This window comes from Malania oleifera, chromosome 2, assembly GCF_029873635.1.
Source record: "Malania oleifera isolate guangnan ecotype guangnan chromosome 2, ASM2987363v1, whole genome shotgun sequence".
Lineage (NCBI taxonomy): Eukaryota > Viridiplantae > Streptophyta > Magnoliopsida > Santalales > Ximeniaceae > Malania > Malania oleifera.
In genome coordinates, this window is record NC_080418.1 from 65,739,084 (window position 1) to 65,763,382 (window position 24,299).

Consider the following 24,299-nt stretch of genomic DNA (forward strand, 5'->3'; position numbering starts at 1 on the left):
TATGCCAAATTCGGGTTTTTAGCGAGAACCTGCATGCAAAAATCCTCTCTCTCTCTCTCTCTCTCTCTCTCTCTCTAAGTTTCGTCTCCCCTCCTTCTCTCTAGATTTTCACCTTCGTTCTTCACCGGTTCAATGATCGAAATCCGCCACACTACTCCTGGAAGATTCTCCACAAGTTTGCTAGAGCAGTTTGTTGGTTAGGCCAACTTGGGCACCATCCCAAAATTTGGGTAAGTTGGGTATTTTAAGTTTTATAAGGTATTTGGTATTTATGGACAGAGGAAAGTGTAGTAGATGGAATAATATTGAAGTTTTGTTAGGAAAAATGTGAATTTCAAGGTGTTGAAGCTGGGAACACCACAGGTGTAGATTTGAGTTTAATTGTGGGCTTCTCAGTAAGCCTGGTAAGGAGATAAACTAAGTCAGTATTTTTCATGAAATTATTTATTATTATACAACATTTATTTCCAAAAATATATGTGTGATATGGAACTGTGTTTGGGAAATATTGCTGTTGAACAGGAAATATGATTTTAGTTCAAATTTTATGTTAGAACATTACCTACACTTGTGTGGCATGAGTATGATTTTTCCATGAAAATTATGCTATACCAAAATATTATGTTTTCTTTAGAATAAGCATGTTATGGCAATTTTCAGGAAAACCATAAAAACAGTACAGGAACTATGGTTTTAAAATAATATGTTAACAGTACAAAAGTATCATGATTCAGTATGTTATGTTTTATGCCGACACAGATGTCGTGCTTTATGGGATAAGATATGCCGGTGCAGATGTCGTGATTTATACAATATGATATGGCCAGCAAAGATGTCGTGACTTACATGTTATGATATGCTAGCGCAGATGTTGTGATTATATATGGTATGTCAGATTTCATGAAAAATACTATCATGTCAGATATTATTATAAATATGAAACAACCATGTATCAGTATTTGAAACGTACTATATGATATCAGAAACCGGATGACTTGGTTTAGTTTCACAAAGCACGGTATGGTAGCTATATGTTCAAGATCATGATTATGTTAGTGCTACCACACATCTCAAATAGAGTGTGGGAGATGGCAGTCAATGTGGCTTCACGGTAGTGCAGGTGTCCCACTGGCAGTACAGACTAGGTGGGGCAAGCCCATCGTACTTACAGACTTATGTTGACTTAGCGTGCTCTGCCAGTCATTGTTAGGTTCCGCCTTCGGGCCACACAATCATATCATGTTGGGGGCAAGACATGACATCGGCTAGTTATCCATCCAAGGTCATACTTCACGTATTGTACAATTATATAAGATGATTTATATGTTACCAAATTATAGCATGATATGTACGTTACGACTAATTATGTTTATTTAGAAATTAAACAGACAATTTTTACAGATATGATTTATGTACAGTATATGTTTACCACACGAAAATACCCATGTTGCCACACACTGATGTTAGTTTATTTCCCTTACTGAGAGGTGTCTCACCCTGGCATTACAAACATTTCAGGAAATCTAGGTAGGAGGGCGAATAAAGCCCCGTAGTAGTAAAAATTGACCGAGCTACCCTATCAAAAGGGTAAGTAGTTGAGCTAGGGTTAGATGGGTTTTTGTATTGAGACCCTAGGATATCTTTTTAGGTCTTCTTGTGGATGATTGTATATATATATATATATGACAGATTCAGTTGAACTCTGGTATGGTTTCTGGTGTTGTATGACATATATGTAATTTTATGTTTTCCACTGCTTAGGTATCATAGTTGTATGATAGGTGTATCCCTGGTACCCATGGGTCCAGGTTGATCACGACTATGACAGTTTAACAGGATATCAGGATTAGTATGTATGTTAAAAAATATATGGTAAAATAGGCAGATCGTTACATATGTATTGGGTGCAACAATATAGGATTGTATCATTACGAGCCCACATTCTTCAGTATATTCCTTTTGATATGTTACCGTGACATTGGAGTTAATTTAGATGGTACAAGTGGTGTTGTTCTCGAACTTAAGGTAAATGATCATTTGATCCCAAATGGTTACTCATATGTGATCGAGAATACTTTGGAAACATTACTTTTTAGGGAACACTAGATGAGTGCCCTACCTCCCCTAGTATCATGTTGGGTACTAAGTGAACACCTTGAGGAGCACTTATAGGCTAGCTCTTGACATCCTCGAAGGGTGTCTTGGGCTTCTGTGTAAGATTGGGAGTTATACGAGCTATCCTTTTGGGAATGAGATCATGTGGTACTCTATATCCAAAGATTTGGGTGTACAACCCTCTTGGGTTAGCTATATATATGGTTTAGTGATGTCATCCAAGACCTTTGTTGATCTAAGGGGATAAGAGATTTACCCTTAGTGTTGGTGGAATGTGAGTTATTTCCCTTATCATTCGAATTTGAATTCCTCAATGATGACTTTTTTTGAATCATGAGTTGTTGAGCCGTGAGACTTGACCACTAGGTTAGACACACAAGTGTTTCCTTTGATAAGGATGAATACGATTGGGTAATCTTGTCGTCGTATGCACATGACTCTTTGACACTTTGGGAGGATATGAGCAAGGATGATTCCTTTTGGCCATTGAAAACTCTACATTTGTGATACTAAGCTTTATCCACTCTTATTCTTTTGTAATACAACAAACATATGGGCAAAGAATCTTTAGTTCAGCCTAGCCTAATTTAACCATCAAACCAACACACACTCCTAATATTTAGAAATATTTTGAACTTATAATTGAAATCGTTATTTGAATTTATGATATGGGTTATTTTTATTATAGAATTGATTTGAAGTTGATATATGATGAACATAAGTAGTTCGGATGAGGATTTTGTGGGAATTCAATCAAACTTACATATCAATACAACTAGTTTGATTCTAACAATGCAATGTCACTTTTTCACTCTCACTCTCTATCTTATTGTTCTCTATCTTTTATCTATTGACTATTGTCTCCCTCTTCTAATATATCTATGTTCATCTCCTTATTTTCTCCCTCCTTTTTACAATTTCTACGACTTTAACTGCTTATGACCCTTGTTTGATACGCCGATTTTCCCTACACTTGTGATGGGACTAGCATAAAGATCTCATTACCATCTGTTATACCTTGTTCACATAACTAATCACTCCCACTTCCTACATTTTAAGAGGTGTATGTATATATTTTGATCAAACAATTGTATAAGATACTTGCATCTATAAGGACCACAACTTATGAGGCATAATGCCTACTAGAAGGGTGATGCCATATATCATAAAGAAAAAGTGTGAACTACCATGATCAATTTGATAACAGATGATATTATAACTAGCCAATAACTGTAGTCTTTAAGATCTTTTATTTTTTCAAATCTAATAATTTTATAAGGGAGACTTGAATTGACCAGATACTTTTGTTAGCCTTAAAGGCTACATAATCATGTTTAATGTGTTTTGATGATATTAACCTACTTGTTGTTCCTAGTATATTCCATCATTGCATATATCATGTTAAGTATAGGTACAAGTAACAAATACATGAAGTATTGGATCAAAGGCACAGATTGGACTGAGTAGACCTTCGAATAGGAAAGATCAAAAGGATACTCACTCGGAAGAATTGAAGCACATTCAACGAAGCTAATGTAGAATCATATGCATCATATGTTGACTTTTTGAGTCTTATCTCATTTTGATTATGACAAATACAAAGTTTCTTACCTGCGCATTGAGTATGTGAGCAGGATTATCACTTTGCATGCATGGATAGTAAGGATAAAATAGAATCCATGAGGAGCTGAAATTCAACATCACCTAGCGTATGACATGGCAGTACAAAGTGCAAAAGGAATGAAGACAAAATTTGTCAATTGTAATTGCATTATATTTTCTTTGGGTTTGTAATAATATTATAATCTGTAATAATTGCATCTCATGCATGATAGGATTTAATGTTCAAATGACCATAGATTGACCATTAGGACCCAAAACGCTTACAACAAAATGCTAACTTATTTACACATGGTTGAATAAGTTCAAAGGACAAAAACAGGACTTCGGTCGACCGACGTTGGATTTTTTGGGTCAAATTAAGGGCAAAATAATAACTTTTTAATGCCCTCGATCGACTGACCAATCTTGTGTTATAATCCGTTGGTCAACCAAAGCACTATTTGGCCAGAGTCAAAATGTTGACCATGGTTCAGTCGACCGACCCAATTTAATTATATCTTCCATGGTCGACCGACCTTAATAAATTTGACTTTCCACCGTCCTTGGTCAGCTAGCCTATTAGTTCAAAGTCGCCATGGTCGACCGAACCTTATGAATGGCCAATCGGCCTTTTTGCCTTGGTCGATCGAACCCACGAAGGGTTCCAAAGCGCCTCTCGTTAGGTTGACCGTTCCACTCCTTGGTTAATCGAGCTTAACTTGAAAATATTATTTTTGCCTTGGATGGTCGATCGACCCGAGCAAAGGTCGACTGAACCTCTCGGGTTCTAGCATTTTTACTGCGTTAATTAGTGTAAAAATTTAATTAAACTTTTCCAAAATTTCCATCATATCCCCAATGGTTATCTTGTTTTTTTTGGAAAAACTATATATACTCCTTTATTTGCCCTAATTTGTAACTAGATTAATTTTTTATTAGCAGAAATTCTCTCTCAAATTTTTGTGCTTCCATTGCTTATAAAAATTATTTTCCAAGCCTATTTTATACACTCTCTTTGAATCTTTCTTGCAAAAATCATTCCCAAAAGGAGAGTAGCTCTTTATACTATTGCTTTGCAAATTCTTTGAAACGTTGAGAGAGATTAAATTCTTGTATTGTGTGCTAATTCATATTGTGGTTAAAAGCTTAAACTCTCACCTTGGATAACTTTTATATTTTCTCTTGAGAGTTTGCTTAAAGATTTTTCCCATATTATTTCATATTGATAAATATCGTTGGGAAAATCTCAATTGCTTGTGAGTCTTTTGCATCCTCATTGCAAGACTTAAAAGCTAATCTTTGTGATTATTGCAAATATTATTTTTGCAATATCTAATATCTCCTACACTTGCTCTTGAAAATAATCATTTGGAGATAAATTTTTTAAAGCATTAGATCTTTGAAGTGTTATTAATATACATATTGTGGTTATTCAAAGATCAATATCTTTTACATATTTCATATACATCTTTGAAGGGATATTTGCACATATTCTCTACTGAGCACTAAATCTTTATCATATTTGAGTGCGTTGGTTGTATTGTGCTTATTGGTATATGTATCTGCTTAACTTAAAAGCATCTCTATTGTACACAAAGTTTATATTGATTGATTGTATTCCAGGCGTGACCTGATGGGGTGTTGATCTAGCTCGTAAGGATCGGTTGTAAAGGTTGGGATCAGCCCTATTAATCTGACCTGGGGTTTCCCTTGCCCAGTAAGGAAAGGATGTTGTAATTGGTATCTCTCCACCCGCAAGTGAGCTTGAGGCGGGGATGTAGGCACAGTTGCCGAACCTTGATAACATATTGTGTGTCATTGTGCCTTCATTGTCTTTACATTATGGTGCTACTTGTTTATTTTCTATCTGCTAAATTCATTGCACGGATATTTAACTACAACTTTGTAATTGCTTGTGTAATACTGGAAATGCTTTATTTGTTTAGCTTGAATCGGTTGTAATTGGATCTGTTTTGAAAAGACCCTAGGTTGAGTTATACTGCTTTATTTCTATCTCCTTACATTGAGCGAAATGCACATACATATTAGGACACATGAGTTTATAGGATTTCACTAAATTACAAACTCAACATTCATAGTTTTCAAAGATAAAACAAAGAGTTTGACAAAAGAATCCTATACTCAAAGTATGTTTTCACAAGGGACAAGTTTTTAACATCTTGGTATTATGAACTTTTATATACTTGGTTCTGGTTGAGTCAAAACTATTTTTTTGTACATAAAGATTCAATTAAATCAAGTATATTTCCACAAGGACAAGTTTTAAATAATATTAGTGTTATAATCTTTTACAAACTTAGTCTTGGTTGGCTTTAAAACCTCAGTATTGCACCTGTCAAATTTCTTGAACACCCTTTGGTATTTGGGGCATAACTTTTGCTAGAAAAGTCTAAAAAGGACGATCTTGGTATCTATGGAAATCTAAGAAAAAAATCCCACAACTTTCATGTTGATGACTTTTTCTAGTTTATAATAATCATCGACGTTTCAGGCAGAATGTTAATAGTCGATGAATTGGGGCAAATAGTCAATGAATTGGGTCAAATAGTTGACGATTTGTGTCGAGATTCAATCCCCAACGGTTATAAATGGCTAGTTTTCAATTTAAACATATAATATATCATCTTAATGGCCATAAAATGGCTAGTAGCCCATTTTGCTTATAAATACAAATTCATAGACTTGATTAAACATGGTTTTGATAATTTTTACATGAGTTTAGTGATTAACATCTTTTGAATACAAAACCTAAGCACTTGCATTTTAGTTCTTCAAATCAAGTGCTCAATTTCTCTCTTACTCTCTAAATCTTGTTTGATTCATTACTTGAGAGATTAGTGTGAGGTTGTGTTGTATTTGATATTAGCTTAATTAAAGGAGCATCATTTTGTATCTCATCTTCTTGTTGTAAAGGGATTGGTTCCCGTATTGAAGGTTCTTGATGAACCATTGTTAAAGGTTTTTGGTGGACCGATTTGAAAGGCTTCTTGGTGAACCTTGCGGCTCTTGGTGAGCGTTGAGAGATTTGTTCCCGTGTTGTAAGGCTTCTCTGCTAGTGAAGGATTTTGTTAGTGGATTGTGGAATCCTTGAGTTGGTCTCAAGGCGTGGACGTAGGCTTGGTGCCAAACCACGTTAAAATACCAGTGTTAAGCTTCTCTACTCTTTACTCTTCATTTCATATCGTGTACATGATTTAGACTTCATAAATTGTGATATTTTTGGAATTTTTGTAATCCCAAGAGGGGGGTGAATTGAAGATTTAAAAATTCTAGGTCAATTAGTAGCAGCAGTATAACTCAACTTAAGGTCTTTTGAAAACAGATCCAATTACAATCGATTCAAGCTAAGCAAATAAAGTAGTTCCAATATTACACAAGCAATTACAAAGTTGTAGTTAAATGTCCATGCAATGAATTTCCCAGATAGAAAATAAACAAACAAGCACCAGAATGCAAAGACGGTAAAGGCACAATGACACATGACATGTTATCAAGTTTCGGCAACTATGCCTATGTCCCCGCCTTAAGCTCACAAGCAAGAGGATTCTTTTGGGTTGAGTGTGCAACTAGAGGGGGGGTGAACAGACGTCTTTAGCGGATATATAACTTTTTCTACAATCACAAAATTATCTTAGCAAGATACAAGTCTATTGTATCACAATTTATATTCGAAGTAAATAATAGCAAGCAAGCAATGTAAATGAGGAAGGGTGAGAAGAGCTTAACATAGCGATATTAACGTGGTTCACCACCAAGCCTACGTCTACACCTTGATACCAACTCAAGGATTCCCCAAATCCACTAATCAAGCCTCCTTCAAGAAGGAGAAGCTTTTACAATCCAACTGCTCACCAAGAGCTACAACAAGATGCTCACCAAGTGTAACGACCCGAATAAAATGGTAGTTAAATAATAAAAGAAAAGGGATATGGAAACCGAAAACAAAAGGAGGCCGTCGACTTCGTCGACGAACGTGAATATAGGGGGGTCAGTAGGGCTTCGTCGATGAATACAGGGGATTCGTCGACGAAGGCTTAAGAGAATTCGTCAACGAACACAGGGCTTCGTCGACGAGAAAATACCGAGAGGGGTTCTGAGGCAGCTTGAATTTCGTCAACGAATACAGGGTCTCGTCGACAAAATTCCCTTTTTTATATATATGAAAATCTGGGTTTAAGCTTCTTTAAGAAGCTAACTTTTTTCCCTCTCTCTCCCCTTCGGCTCTCTCTCTCTCTCTCTCTCTCTCTCATCATTTTTGGGTCGAATATATGTCAGATCGACAATCTAAAGTCACCATGACACTCCTGGCGAAGTTCTCTCCAAATCTGCTGGAGCGGATCGAGGGAGAAAGCTAGTTGGAAATCATCCCAGAATTGAGGTAAGACTTTTTAAGCCATATTTGGTCTTACGCTAGTTATAAGAAATGTTGTGCGTATGAAAATACTGAAGTTTAATATTGGGGGTTTTCAGTTTCAGGGTATTGATCAGGGAACCCCTCAGGTGTTAAACTTGAATGTTTTGGGTAAAAACTTTCTACTCAATATGTGGGTCTTTGACAGTTGAGGAAAGTATTATATGCTTAGAAATACTGAAGTTTAATACTGGGAATTTCCATTTTCAGGGTGTTGAGTTGGGAACCCTGCGGGTATGGGGAAGATTTTCTTAGGAGCTTTGCAGGAATCAGGTATGGGGATAAACTAAACTAGTTTTTTTTTTTTAGAAAATGTATGTATATATATACTTAGAATCTTATTTGCGGAAAATGTATATATATTAATATATATGTTCTATATTTGCAAAATACTGTGAAAATGATCGTATGATTGAATATGTGAAAATCCGTTTGTGTGGCATGAGTATAAAATGTTGTGAAATACTATTTTTTGGGAATGTGGATGATATGGGTTTTTATGATGGGAAAATCGGCGTACGGGCCGAGATATTTATATATATATATGTACGATTTGCTAGCGTACAGGCCGTGCTATGTGGATATGGTTGCTAGCGTATGGGCCGTGCTATATGGATGAGATTTTCTAGCATACGGGTTGTGCTATGTGATTTGTCGGTGTACGGGCCGAGCTATGTGATTTGCCAATGTAGGAGCTGTGCTATGTGATTTTTCGGCGTACAGGCCGATGATTTTTATGATACACGTATATATATGCAAAATGTTATGATTGATGTGAAAATAACTGATATGGGATATATGTGTATCACGGTTTTTAGTATATGTATATGATATCAGAACCTGGTTGGCTTGGTTTAGGTTAGCACTTGCACGGTACCGTTGCTATGTGTCCATGGTCTTTGTGATCATGATATCTGTGTTAACGCCGCTGTACAGAGTGATGTGAGATTGGATGGTCGATGTGGTTATTTTCAAGAAGTGTGCTGTTATCACCCTTGGTGTACAGACCAGTCTGGGTAGACCCATCGGACCTACAAACTAGACTATTGACTTGGCAGTGGTCGGCCAACCATTGTCAGGTCCCGCCTTCGGGCCACACAACCCAATCATGTGGGGGTAATACATGGCAACAGCCAGCTAACCTACTAGGATTGTTTTATGTTATTACTATTATGATATGAGATGAGATATGTTTATGAAATGCAGTATGTTCTGCCATGTTTTGATGTACTTATGTTTTCCCAGATTTGATAAACAGTATTGAATATGTTATGTATGGTGTATGTAGAACACAGAATACTCATGTTGCCACACACTAGTATTAGTTTATTTCCCTTACTGAGAGGTGTCTCACCCCTAAATCTTATTAACTTTTCAGGAGCCTCGGATAGGAGAGCGGGAAAAGCCCTGCAGAATTAGTGTTGTTTAGCTACCCTCTGCGAAGGGTAAGTTTTTGGTAGGGATAGTTAGGTTTTGTGGGATTTGTCCCTAGATTTCATTTTTGGGATGTACATATGGAAGTACAGTGATTGTAGAAACTCTGGTACATTGTGATGTAAGATATGATGGTATGTAAATGATTGTACACTTTCTGCTGCGTAGGCTTCTGCTGTATGTTTTGATGTATCCCTTGTACCCACGGGTCCAGGTGGATTGTGACCTGCTGAGCTGAAATGTGAGATATGTGATATTGATTTTATGATGATATTGTTATAAAAAAAAAATATGTGGAAAATTAGTAGGTCGTTACACCAAGAGTCACTTTACAAAGGCTCACAAAGAACCCCTCGATATAACAAATCAAAACAACTAGAAACAACTTCAAAGTGCTCTTTCTTGAGCTAATAATACAAATCAAACCTCCCACTACTCTCTTTGTAAATGATGTGTAAGATAAGAGTAGAGCAAGAGAGTAGGAGCAAAGATGAAAACGTAGAATTGAATGCTTAATCAATATGCTTAACAAACAAGTGCTCAACTAGCTTTAAATGAACGCACAAGGCCCATATTAAAGGGTAAAGGGATGAGCAGCTCTTTGGAGAGCCGTTGGGCATTAATAAAGAAAAGACAAGCGCAAAACTAGTCATTACTTTGCATTAAATGTTGTCTGTAGCTCGACACTTGTCGACAATTCCATGACCTCGTCGACGAGTCTTACGCATGCATCCGTCGATGAAACCCTTGTGTTCGTTGACTAGTCTTCTCTGCTGAATTCAGAAGGTCTCGATTTTTCTTTGTCGACGATTCCCCTGTATACATCGATGAGCCACCTCTGTACATTCGTCGCCGAATCCCCTGTATTCGTTGATGAGTCTGCTCTGAGATTTTAGGTTGTCTCTGGATCTTATCGTCGACAATTCCACTGTGTATGTCAACGAGTTTCCTTTATGTGTTTGTCGACGAATCCCTTGTGTTCATCAACGACTCCCTTTGTTTTACTTATATAAGGATCTAAATAGATGTGGACAAGTCCAAAGATGGTTTTTGTTCAAGTTAAAGTCCAGTCTTGTCCACAATCAATTTTTTTTTTTCAATTACAAGATGTGTTGGTTTGATAATATACGTTTGAAGGCCATTTTGACATCTTATGCAGTTAAGTGACTCGATATGCATGTGTAATCTCAGAATTCATATTCTAACCTATTATGAACTATATGCATATATAATTTGCTCATCTCTTGCAAGATACTCTTGACCACACCATATTCACAAGAGTTGTAACATACATCCTACCTCTCACACACACAACCCAACAAAGATACAATAAATATAGAGTTATATATATATATATATATATATGCTTTGTTTAGGTGGTTGAGTTCCAGATGTGCCATGTGTGGAACTTTATTAATGGCCATTTGGTCTTTGCTTGTTCGATATATGTCTGACCCTTATGCTTGCCTTGGAACTGTTCTGTATGTTTGAATTGAGCTTTGAGGAAAAATGTTAGCAAAGTTAAGAACCACTAATGGGTTGTTGTCATCAAAACAAACTGGAATGAGAACCCTTAACCAGTAGGGCTAACATTTTCCCCCCTTTTGATGATGGCAATCCATTGGTGTTCTTTTTGAGAAATAATTTCTTAAAAATGCTCCCCCTCAAGATATGCATACATGTTTTAAAGATTTTAACAGTTCCTCCCCCTTAATGTATGCACTTTATGACCCTTTTATCATATTTTATTTTTTGAAAAAAACCATAGAAATTTTGGCAGCATGCCATATGCAAATAGACTATTTTTTCATATATTCAAACCTGAAATAATTCAGTATTTCAAAAGTATTTCATTCAATGCAAGCAGTTCAGTGTATCAGCATATTCCATTCACCACAAACAATTCAGTATGATTAGTCCATTCAACACAAGTAGTTCAGTATGATTAGTCCAAACATTTCATACGAGCAATTTAAATTACGTAATAGCTATCAAGGATCAACCAACAGTTAGTGCTCTATAGTTTTTCAAAATACATTACTAGGTCAAGATGATCAAGACATCAAAATGATGCAATATAAGCATCATCAGAGCAATAACTACCTTACAGTTAAGCACAAAGGATCTTACAAAAGGTTATGCTACTTTACAAATTTCTACAAATTTCGTTTGCCAAAATCATTCATAAAAAATATTTTGCATCACATTTTCTTCAAAAAGTACGTAAAAAATATTTTGCATCACAATTTCTTCAAAAGGTACAATTTCTTCTCCCCCTTTGCCATGATAAAAAAGAATACGGAGTTGCTATGAGTGGTGATCCAATTTTTCAAGGATGGCGGCGAGTTGAGCGTCAATGGAATCAAAATGGGCACGATTTCTTTGGTCCATTTGTGCAAAGGCCAATTGAATTCCATCTAGACGCTCTAAGACGGGATCAACTGAAGGTTCCTCGGCTACCTCATCCTTTTCCATGGCGGCTTGTACCTCGTCCACTGGTGCTCTTCCCAGTTCATTGGCTTTCACCCAGGTATTGGTGTCCTCATTCTTCTCAAAATGCATCTGACGAAGGGTAGCCTCCGTGTAAGTATCTTCCAAAGAGGGCCCAATACTAGGCATGCTAGCGCAGATAAGACCAAAGTGATCAAAGAATACAGTTAGTAAGTGGCTGAACGACAAACACCTCCTTTGTCTTTTCAAGTTTTCCTCCATATGTTGAATAATAACTATTGTCAAGTAAATCCCCCTACCATTCCATAGACAATACATGGAAAAAATGTCACCTAGAGTCACCTAGTCTCACTCGCTTGTTCACAGCGAGAAGTCATGTGGTGCAGGATGCAAAATTCAACAGTAAGGTCTTTAGATTTTGGTTTTACAACTGTAGGAATATGGGGGTCACTAGTGATTAACTTCAAGGCCTCGTGTGAATCGAACCAGTCATATTATGAAGGCCATAATGCTTTGGGAAGGCATTAAACCAGATAGAATTGACAACCCAAAACTTCAGAAAAGGTATGGTTTGATAACCGAATTACGGTCCCCCTAACGGTAGAGTAGGCCACACAACCACAAGAGGATGGAACAAAATTTGCATAAAATTTGCAGACTAACTCCTCATAGACAAGCTCTCCTACATCAAACAAAACTTCCCATCCTACAACTTTGATCTTGGCTAACATAGTGGGGAAGTTATCTTGAAGGAAAGGGGAAGGAGCAATCTTACCATGAACAATGTGTCGCTTGGAGATGTCATTGTTGTAGCAGAACTCGGCTTTTGAAGAGATGAAGTGAGACGAAGCTTCAGTGGAGGCTCTCCGAGCTTGTTTAGAGGGTGGATTTCTTAAAGAACCCTCATTGGTTTTGAAGCTTCAGTGGAGGCTCTCCGAGCTTGTTTAGAGGGTGGATTTCTTAAAGAACCCTCATTGGTTTTGAGAGTATGGGAATAACCGGCAGCCCGCTTCTTTGATCATGGTGCCATGAGAGTGGAGTGTAGGGCTTTGAGGGAAGTGGAGGAGATGAGGAAGATGGAGAGTGGCGTGCAGATGATCAAAGGAAGGAGAAGAGTCGCGAGAACCTAGGGTTAGGGAAAAAAAAGAATCAATCTGGTATGCTGGGATTTTAAATTGCCCCATCAGAAATCGCCAATGAGTATCGTGATATCGTCAATGAGGTGCTCTTCACCGATCATCGACGAATCCCCTGTGTTTGTTGATGATTGCAGTTAAAAACTGCTGCATTATGACTTTAGGAGTTTTGAGCCATTGAAAAGCAACTTGATTTTCTTTAGAGAGATTTTCACTCATCCTTTAAAAAAAAAAAAGAGCAAGTTTGCTCTCTTCTACTCCTTTATTACGAAGGTCCCTCCTTTTTGAAATCAATGTTAAAGTTTCTCCCATATGGGAGATTATCTCTTGGAGAGACCCTTTTTGCTTGTGAATTAGGGACCATATTCATGGCATAAAGATAGATCCTTTGGAGTGCACATGCCTAATTCATGCATGATTTTATTTATTCTTTTTTCATTTAGAGGTTTTTTCAAAATATTGGCTAATTGATTTTTAGTATTCACGTATACTAATTCAATATCCCCTTTTTACACGTGATCTAGAATAAAATGGTGTCGGATCTCACTGTGTTTTGTCCTAGAGTGCAGGCACGTCTTTTTCAAAATATTGATGGTACTAGTGTTGTCACACTGAATTGGTGTACCCTTAATCAAAATTCCAAAATCCTCAAGTTGTTGCTTTATATATAAATCTTGAGCACAACAACTATCTGCTGCTATATATTCAGCCTCGGTGGTTGAGAGAGCAATTGAAGTTTGCTTCTTGCAAAACCACGAGACAAGTGAGTGTCCTAAAAAGTGACACGTACCACTGGTGCTTTTCCTGTTAGTTTTGCATCCCCCATAGTCAGCATCTAAATAGCAGGTGAGGTCAAAAGGAGCATTCTTATGTTAAAAGAGCCCTAAGTCATATGTTCCTGCTAGGTACCTAAAAATTCTCTTGATAGCATTTAGATGTGACTCTTTGGGACATGATTGGAATCTAGCCCATAAGCAAACACTGAACATAATGTCAGGTCTGCTAGAAGTGAGGTACATCAGACTACTAATTATCCCTCTATATTATTTTTGGCCAACATTCTTCCATTTTTCATCACTATCAAGTTTTGTTGTTATGTACATAGGGGTTGCTTTCGATTTTCCCATTTTAAGCCCAAATTTCTTAAGCATGTCCTTGACCTATTTAGCTTGATTAATGAAACTTCCATTCTTCATTTTTTTTGTTTGCAACCGAAGGAAGAAAGTTAGTTTGCCCATCATACTCATCTCAAATGTTTCTTGCATAGTTTGGGTAAATTCTTTACACATGTTTTCATTCATAGCACCAAAAATGGTATCATGTACGTAAATTTGTATAACTAGCATATCATTTTCCTTATGTTTCAAGAACAAGGTAGTATCAAATTGTCCTCTTGAGAAGCCATCTTTCAAGAGAAATTTACTTAGTCGTTCATAACATGCTCTTGGTGCTTGCTTAAGTCCATAAAGAGATTTTGAGTTTAAATACATATTCAGGGTGTGTATGATTCTCAAAACCTGGGGGTTGTTTAACATAGACTCCTCATTTATGTATCCATTTAAAAAGGCACTATTTACATCCATTTGAAATAATTTGAAATCTTTATAGCAAGCGAATGCTAGTAACATACGAATGGCTTCTATTCTTGCTACAAGGGCATAAGTTTCATCATAGTCAATACCCTCTTGTTGGTTATATCCTTGAGCAACTAGTCTTGCTTTGTTCTTCACAATGATTCCATCTTCATCCTTCTTATTTCTAAATACCCATTTTGTGCCTATTATTGATGTGTTCTTTGGCTTCGGAACCAATTCTCATACTTTGTTTCTTTCAAATTGGTCAAGTTCGTCTTGCAATGGCAATGGTCCAATTTTCATCATTCTCGGCTTCCTTAAAATTCTCGGGTTCAATTTGGGATATGAAAGCTATGTGATTGCATTCACTTCTTAGGTGTGACCTAGTATTGACTCTTTCATATGGATTTCCTGTGATAAGATCCATTGGATGGTTTCTAACAAGTTTCCAAGCTTTGGAATGTCCTGCTTTACTTCTTCAGGTTTTACTGCTTCTTCCTGAGATTGTGTAATAACCACAAAAATGATTATACAAGATTAGGGGGAGATTTAAAAAATAAATAAATAAATAAAAATAAAAATAAAAATAAATAATTATTATTGATAATTAATTGATTAATTAAACATTATTAAAGAAATTAATTAAATTAAGAAATCTGAGGATTATGTGTATATATATATGTTTAATAAAATATAAGGATAAGTTATTTTATATATATATATATATATATATATATATATATATATATATATAAGTATATAATATTGGATAAAGGTCAAAAAAAAAAAAGGGGAAAAGGATAAAGGAAGCTGAGAAGCTTACTTGAGAAGGAAGAAGGAATTGCATAGCTATCATCTCTCTCTCTCTCTCTCTCTCTCTCTCTCTCTCTCTCTCTCTCTCTCTCCTCACACTCCACTCTCTCTCTCTCCTCAATTTTTCAATTGATTTTCACCCGACCAAAAATTAGAAAATACCACTAGACTCCATTCTCCGCTACCGACATTTCTACCGGAGCGGATTTGTCGTAGGAGTGGCATAGATATATCTCCTGAGGTAAACCAAATTCTCACTTTTACCTCAATTTCTCATAAATCTTAAGCCCAATTGACGATCGGACACCACCATGAGAATCTAGGGATAATTCTCTACAAGTCTAGCAGAGTGGATTTCTTGTGGGGTCGTCGTAGCATAACCCCAAAATTGGGATAAGGGGGTTATTAAGGGGCTAATTATTTTTTAATTAATGTTGATTTAGAAATGCTAGAATATTGGGCATTGAGCTTGAAGTAGGGTTTTTGGAATTTAGGGCTTGGGTGAGCGCCGCAGGTGTAATTTTGAGTTCCTGTAGGCATAGTTCAGAAAATCAGGTAAGGGTGTTAAATATTAGTTTAAATGTTAATTTGGAGTATATGAAACTTAGGGAAGGTTATATGGGTATTATTTTTGGAAATGAGTTAATTAATTTGGGGAAAATGTGAATTGTAGGATTTGAGTTTCGGGCGCTAGGGGCATAGGATCTGAGTTTTAACGAAACGCTCAGTAAGTTAGGTAAGGGAAATAAATTATAGCAGTATTTTTAGAGCTACTGTTTGAATTGATATGTGAAAATGGGCATATGGTATTTTGTTTGGAAATTATTATGATATAAATATTAAATAAATTGTGTGGTATTTGAGTGATACTAAATTGTGATATTTTGGAATAGAAAATATGATTATAGAAATATTTTCTAAATTAAATAGGGAAATATGAGAATATGATTTGTATTATTGAAAAGTGTGGAAATTCACGAAAATGGGTTTTATATATATATATATATATATATATATATATATATATATATATATTATTATGAGAATGAAATGTGCATTGGAAGGATGGGAAGAAATAGAAAATGATGAAAAATTTGTTGATATGATGTGATGAATTATGAATGCTGAAAATGAAATTATTGCAATATGAATCCCGAAATGTGTATATTGAGATGGAAAATTCTGAAATTATGAATACTGGAAATGTGAAAATTGCATTGAGAATTATGCAAGGTAAATACAGAAATGTGAAAATGGGAAATATGAATATTGCAATATGGAAATTGAAATGTGATGATTGAATTGAGTATACTGATTGTAAATACTGGGAAAATGTGAACATTGCAAAGTGTGACAGCTACAATGGGATCATTGAAATATGATTGATGAAATGCCAATATTGCATAATGATTGCTAGTATGTGGTAATGATAACCCTGATTGATGGTTATGGAAACTCTAATGATGGGTTGTGATATTGAGCGCGATACCGCTACTAGTGGTGTTAGTACAACCACACAGACTTGTGGAGCATGTCGGGTGACAGTCGACTGAACTGTTTAGTAAAGTTATTGTGCCCCCTGAGTCCGAATCAGGGCTATAGGCTGGACAGTCATACTACAGACATGAGATATGTGATATGATATTTTGATCTAACTAGATCAGCCAATTGCAGTTAGATCCAGCCTTTGGGCCGCACAATCTTAACCATGGGGGGAAGTATGGCATAGAAAGAAAGATCCTCATGGTAGCCATGAGTTACAGACGCGATGTTGGTGCTAGATACTAAGGATACTCATGAGTTGTATAGTGAAATGGAAATGGAAAGTGAAAGAATGATAAAAATGGGCTAAAATGAGAAATGAAAGAGATAATGAAAGATGAGAAATAGAGAATGATAAAATTGAGAAATGGATTCATCTGAGTTAATAATATAAATAATTGTGGCGAAGTGAAACTCTCCACCTAAGGGCTTACTGAGTAAGTTGAGTGCCTTGATAGGTATCAGATATGGCCATACCTGATTGCATAACGCGTTAGGGTAGAGGGAAGCTACCCGTATAGGCTGGTAATCTTCCCTATTCACAAGAACTTTGCGGGTAAATATGTGTTGGAAATGAATGAACTTGAAAAATGATTTTAAAGCTTATAAAAGCTTGTATTGTATATCTATATGATTATAAGAATATGTATATCAGTGTATTTTTCTCAAATGAAATGATGATTTGAAAAGTAAAGTGTGTTATAACTGAACTCATATTGCAACACATTGAAAATAATTTATTCCTTTTTACTGAGATGTGTCTTATCCAAATGATCTAAACTTTTTAGGAAACAAAGATAGTCCAGGTGATAGAACTCTGAGATCGTAGGGAGCTGAGACCCTGATACACAGGGTGAGTTCTTAGACTAGGGAGCTGTAATTCCCTAATGTTGTGTTGTTTTTGGGTATGTGATGATTATGTATATATATATATATATATATGGGAATTGAATTATGATTGTTATGTATATACTTTCTTCCGCTGTTAGGTTGTATAAATGAAATGACTATTTACCCGGTACCCAATGCGGGTTAGGTCATATGGGTGGTAATCGGGTTGTCGACGTGGCCGATCTTTGAATATTGTTGATGATGTGTGAATATTTATTATTATTTTAAAAAAATTAGTATGAAAATCGGGCATCATAGTTTGGTATCAGAGCCTAGGTTGCTAGGTTCTGCATACTTTAGTAGACAACGGAATACAATACCAGAGTATAGGAGTGGATTTTGAGGAAAATAGGAGACAGGTAGATTGGAATGTGAGTTAGTGATTGTTAGAGGATGAGGTGAGAATTTAGGATTCTATCTTGCGACCTAGAGACAAGAGTACCAGGGTTGTTTCTATGTTTTTCCTGGGGTGACAATTTCAAGAAAACCATGGATACTATCGTTGGGACTTGTTTTTGACTAGTAGGACTGAATCTTAAATGAGGATTAAGGAGAGCCGTAGAAGAGTAATTTATGAATTATAGTAGTGTATTGGTTGTGTGATAGTAATTGTCCGCTGAGACTAGTTGCTTCCTTTGTAGGATGGATCTGGGGAACAGTAACATGAGTGTGGGAGGTGATGAAGCAGGACCTTCCAGCATGGATGGTAGAGACCCTGATGTAGTATTGCATAGCATCACCCAGTAGGTGATGGCTGAGGTGGCCAGGAGCTCGGGGGAGCGGAGCTGCACGATCAAGAAATTCATACGTATGCAACCCCAGTCTTTTGCTGGAGGAGCGGACTCACTAGTAGCAGAGAACTGGGTCCAAGACATAAAGGACATACTGGCAGTTCTCTCATGTACAGACGAGTAGAGGATGTTATTTGTCACATTTAAATTGACTAAGGAAGCAAAGCGCTGGTGGAGGTCAGTGAGATTACTGGAGGAGCAAAGGCCTGACACTATAGTGATGACATGGAGTCACTTCAGGGAGATTTTCTTCAAGAGGTACTTTCCCGCTATGGTCAGGAGTGCAAAGGTATCAGAGCTTCTGTATCTGACATAGAGGTCTTTGACGGTGTAGTAGTATGCAGCGAGATTCATTGAGTTGTCCCAATTCACCCCGTATTTGGTGCCAGATGAGGAGAGGAAGGCGAAGAAGTTTGAGGAGGGCCTGAGGTTGAACTTGCATGAGTAGGTGGTAAGCTTCTAGGCTTAGACCTTCTTAGAGATAGTAGACAGGGCTACGGTGATTGAGAGTGGCCTACAAAGAGGCACAGTAGCACAGAGCCAGAGGAAGAGGCCCGTGCCTCCTGATTTTCAGGCAGGGTCAAGTCGAAGGCCGTGGAGGAGATATGATAGCAGAGGGGGACGACGACAAGGAGGAGGAGATCGAGCAGTACAGGGAAAATAAGTGCCCCCTCCTTGTCCCAGATGTTTTAGGAGGCACCCGAGAGAGTGCCGAGTGAGGGAGGTTGTTTGTTATTAGTGCCACTAGCCTGGACATATCGTGAGAAATTGTCAAGCACTACCAGCGATAATGGCTGCTCCTCGACCATATAGAGGAGTCTATTAGGCACCTCTAGGTGGACATAAGAGGAATATTGCTCTGGCGCGAGTTTATGCATTAACGGCAGGAGATGCTAAGGCAACAGGAGATGTGGTGACAGACACTATTTCAATACTTTCATCTAAAGCTACTACCTTGTTTGATTCAGAGGCAACTCATTATTTTATCGCCCGGTAATATATTAAGTTATGCGGGTTTGTACCTCAGCAGTTAGATATTAGTTTGTCTGTTGCTATGCCAACTGGGGTTGTAGGGATATGCGAAAAGGTACTCAAAGACTGTTCATTGGGTATTTAAGGGAGGTCCTTGTTAGCTAATGTAGAGACCCGGTGAATTATGTTAATTAAATGATAGGAGGAGGAGAGGAAAAGGAAATTATGAATTGGAAATTTAGCAAGGTCTCGTCGATGAATGCAGCATGTTCATCGACGAACAGGATTCTTGGGATCATTGACGGGGACACGTGTATCGTCGACGAAAAGATACCAAAAATATATTTTTGGACTTGAAATTCGTCGATGAAGGGTAAGTGTTCATTGAGGAAATTCCTTTATGGCCTCATCGACGAAGTGACGTGTCTCGTCGACAAAGACATGTGGCTAGCATTCTATAAAAGGCCAAGATGACCGTTTTGCGAAAGAAATCTTTTTCTCTCAGCTCTCTCTCTCTCTCTCTCTCTCTCTCTCGTATGGTTTATTCACCTTCTCTCTAGAATTCGGGCCAATTTTTTGCCGGTTTGATGATCCAAAGCCACCACGCTACTCCTGGGAAGTTTCTCTTCATTTTTGCTAGAGTAGATCATTGGTAGGGCTAATTTGGACACCATCCCAGATTCAGGGTAAGTTTGTTTTCCTAGGCTTTTTAATGACTATTTGGTATTTCTGGAGTTGTAGAAAAGTTAGTATTTGGAGAAATACTGAAGTTATGTTTGGAAAAATGTTATTTTTAGGGTGTTGAGGTGAGAATCCTACGAGTGCAAGGCTAGTTATTTTTGGGGCTTTCTAGTGGTCAAGTAAGGGAATAAACTAAAATAGTAATTTTTCATGAAAATTATTATTATTTAATAGCAGATTAATTTTCAGAAAGCATGTATAACGTATGAGTATATTTGGGAAAATATATTTGGGAAAATACCGTTATTACACACGAATATGCTTTTAGTGTGAATGTCAGGAAATGTGGTTTCAGAACAAAATTCATGATTTTATTCAGTTTGTGTGGCATGAATATTATTTTACGTATATTGTATTATGTTAAGTTAGATTTACAGAAAAGACATGTTTACAGTTATTTTCAAAAAAAACATGGATAATACAGGAAATTATGATTTCAGCACTTATGATAAACAGTACATTTATTCAGATCAGTACGTATGAAATGCTCGACGCAAGGCGGTGATTGATAGCTGGCGCAAGGCCGTAATTATGTACTTTATCTGGCGCAAGGCCGTGTTTACTATGATATGTCAGAATTCAGGGAAATGCTATCAATCTAATTTCACGTTAAACCAGTATATGTAAATGTGTACTATATGTTATCAGAACCCGAATGGTAGTTTAGATCAATATTCAGGGCACGGTACCATAGCTCTACCACCCCTACCAGTAGAGGGGGTGGGAGATGGATAGTTGATGTGGCTTCAATGTAGTATTGTAGACGTCCCCCTGGTTGTTCGGATCAGGGTGGGGCGGGCCCATCGTACTTACAGACATATTTGACTTGGCAGTGGTCAGCCAACCATTGTCAGGTCCCGCCTTCGGGCTGTATAACCCATCATGGGGGGTAATACATGAGATCAACTAGCTATCCATCCTAGGTATATTTCAGTATTATTAGTTATAGAAAAAAATTTTATAATAATAGAAAGTTAGTATGATTTAATATGCCTATGATTATATATCTGTTACTCAGTTATTATATTATAGATTTTTACCAAGCATGTATCACGTACTGTTTATTTATTATAATACAAAAATATTCATGTTGCCACACAACTGTATTTAGTTTATTTCCCTTACTGAGAGGTATCTCACCCCAGCTTAACATTATTTCAGGAAACCCAGACAGATAGGCAGACCAAGCTCCATGCCGTTAGGGGCAGTTTATACTACCATGCTAGGAGGGTGAGTTTTGAACTAGGGTCAATTGGTTTTTGATATGTGATCCTAGTTTTTATCTTTTAATGTTTTGGGGATTGTGTATATATATACAGAATTTTTGTGGATTGTGAGTAGATCTGGTACTGTTATTATGGATGAATTTTATTTTAATCGCTGCTTAGGTGTCTGCTGTGTATGATAGGTGTGTCCCCTTTATCCATGGGTTCGGGTTAACTTCGCTATATCATTAGTTATTGGTATTAGATTATTTAATATGGTTGGTTATGTAGTAAATTAAGCAGGTCGTTACAGTTATGTATCAGAGCCTAGCTTGCTAGGTTCTATATACTCTAGAATGTAGCGGAAACAACACCAGAGTATAGGATAAAGGAATTTGAGGTCTTGTTTTGTAGTCTAGATGTAGCACTTCCATGGTGGTTTATGTGTCTTTCCTAGGGTGACGCTTTCAAGAAAGCCATAGCAAACTATTGACGGGTTGGGTATCTAGGTTGCAGGATTGAACCTTGAATTAAGAAAAGGGATAAGAAAACAGTTAAGGGTATGGTATACTAGTTAAATGATTTGTGTGGGGTATGTTATGGTAATAGGGTTCGAAGCTAAGTTTATTATCTTTTCAGGATGGACTCTGGAAGTGGTAGCACCTATGCTAGTGGTAATGAGGGTGCTGGGCCCTCAGGTGTAGCTGGTGGTGACTCAGATGTAGTATTACGCAGCATGGCTCAACAAGTCATGACTGAAATTTGTTAGGAATTGTAAGGAGCAGGGAGGTCCGTCTACAGGCCACAATAGTTCGATTGAGAAGTTTATCAAGATGAATCCTTTGACTTTCTTAGGAGGAACTGATCTTGCGGTCGCCAAGAACCGGGTGAAGGAAATTGAAAAGGTGTTGATAGTGCTCCAGTGTACGGAGGAACAGAGGGTGCTATTTGTTACATATAAACTAGCAAGAGAGGTCAAGAGATGGTGGAATGCAGTGAAACTTCTGGAGCAGCAAAGAACAGTGCCTATAAAGATGACATGGGATTGGTTTAAGGAAGTATTTTTCGATAGATACTTTCCAGTCTCGTCCAAAGAAGGCAAGATAGAGGAGTTCTTGAACCTGAAGTAGAGACAGTAGACAGTGCAACAGTATGCGGCAAGGTTTATTCAATTATCTCGCTTTGCCCATACATTATTCCGAATGAGATTAAGAAAGTAAGACAGTTTAAAATAGGCCCGAGGCAAGAATTTCACAAGCAGGTATCAATATTGAAATTGCAAGATTTTATCAAGCTAGTGGACAAAGCAACTATGGTAGAAGCCGGAGAGCGGCTGGAGCCTGAAGAACAGAAACATAGAAAGAGATTCACGCCTTCTGGTTCCTAGCAGGGGTCTAGTTGGGGTTCGTGGAAGAGAGGTGGCTACTACAGGAATCGAAGGCAGGAGTCGAGGAGTCGTGGGTTTCAGGGTATGCATTCACTCCTAACTTGTCAGACTTGTGGGAAGAGGCACCCGAGGGAGTGTTGTGTTGGGCGAGGTATTTGCTACCGATGTGGGGAGTCAAGACATATGATGAGAGATTTTCAGGCTCATATTGGAGCTGCTCTCGCTCCTAGACATGCTCGGGGAGGTTATCAGGCACCTCGTGGAAGTTAGCAAAGGAATACGGCTCCAACGAGAGTTTTTTCCTTGACGCTGGGTGATGTTGAGACAACTGGCGACATGGTGACAGGTATTGTTAGCTTTACCGTGATCCCAAAAGGGGGGGTGAATTGGTACTTTTAAAGTTTGTCCCCTAGGTATTCCTCCTAATAGTAGTATGTTCACAATCCTATGGTCAATCTAATGCGAATAATATAAATATATCAGAAATTAAATGAAGCAGTTTAATTAATCACATAAGCACCAGAAAGCAGTAAATAAAGGGTGACATGCAGATATGTTATCGAGGTTTGGCCAACTGCCTACGTCCCTGCCTTGGCTAACTAGCACAAGGATTATCACAATAACTTGCTCACTTAAACGGGTGGAGCGGCACCTATACAACCAGGTCAAATTATCACAGGGTTGACCTCAACCTTTACACCAATCCTTACCGGGCTGGATTACCGCCCCCTCAGGCCACGCCTGGAATCTCTCAAATATATAATCAAAAGGTACAATACAAGGGTGCTTTCACGTAAAGCAGATTTGTACCACAAATGCGCACAGTATAACATACACTACAAATGATTTAATAATGTAAGCTCAGTGTGGTTTAGGTAGTTTAACTCTCAAATATGTTTTCTATCAATGTAGTGAGTACGTGAGAGTATCAATAATAATCTGTGTATTTCAAAATAGTCAATCAAATGTGTTCACACATAATATCAAACAAGCCTCAAGAATATCAATCAATAGAATGTCTCAATCACATGAATATGTATATGTTTGGATTGCAAAATATATGTAATCTTTGTATTTCAGCAAATGATATAGATTTGAATGGATATTGCCACAAAGATTAATATAACACATACAAATATCTTTTCACAAGAATATCAATATTAATACCACAAGATATTTGAATACGTTTGAAAATAGTTTTGCAAGCCAAAGG

The 24,299-nt window shown here is 37.3% G+C and overlaps 1 protein-coding gene across 1 annotated transcript; it reads left to right on the top strand.

The window, feature by feature from the left end:
- The first annotated feature begins 22,339 nt into the window (after positions 1-22,339).
- On the top strand, positions 22,340-23,086 carry LOC131148224 (uncharacterized). Its single transcript, XM_058097951.1, has 3 exons — positions 22,340-22,409; positions 22,555-22,721; positions 22,772-23,086. Exons 1-3 carry the CDS (start codon positions 22,340-22,342, stop codon positions 23,084-23,086), a joined length of 552 nt encoding a protein of 183 aa, XP_057953934.1.
- The last annotated feature ends 1,213 nt before the right edge of the window (positions 23,087-24,299 follow it).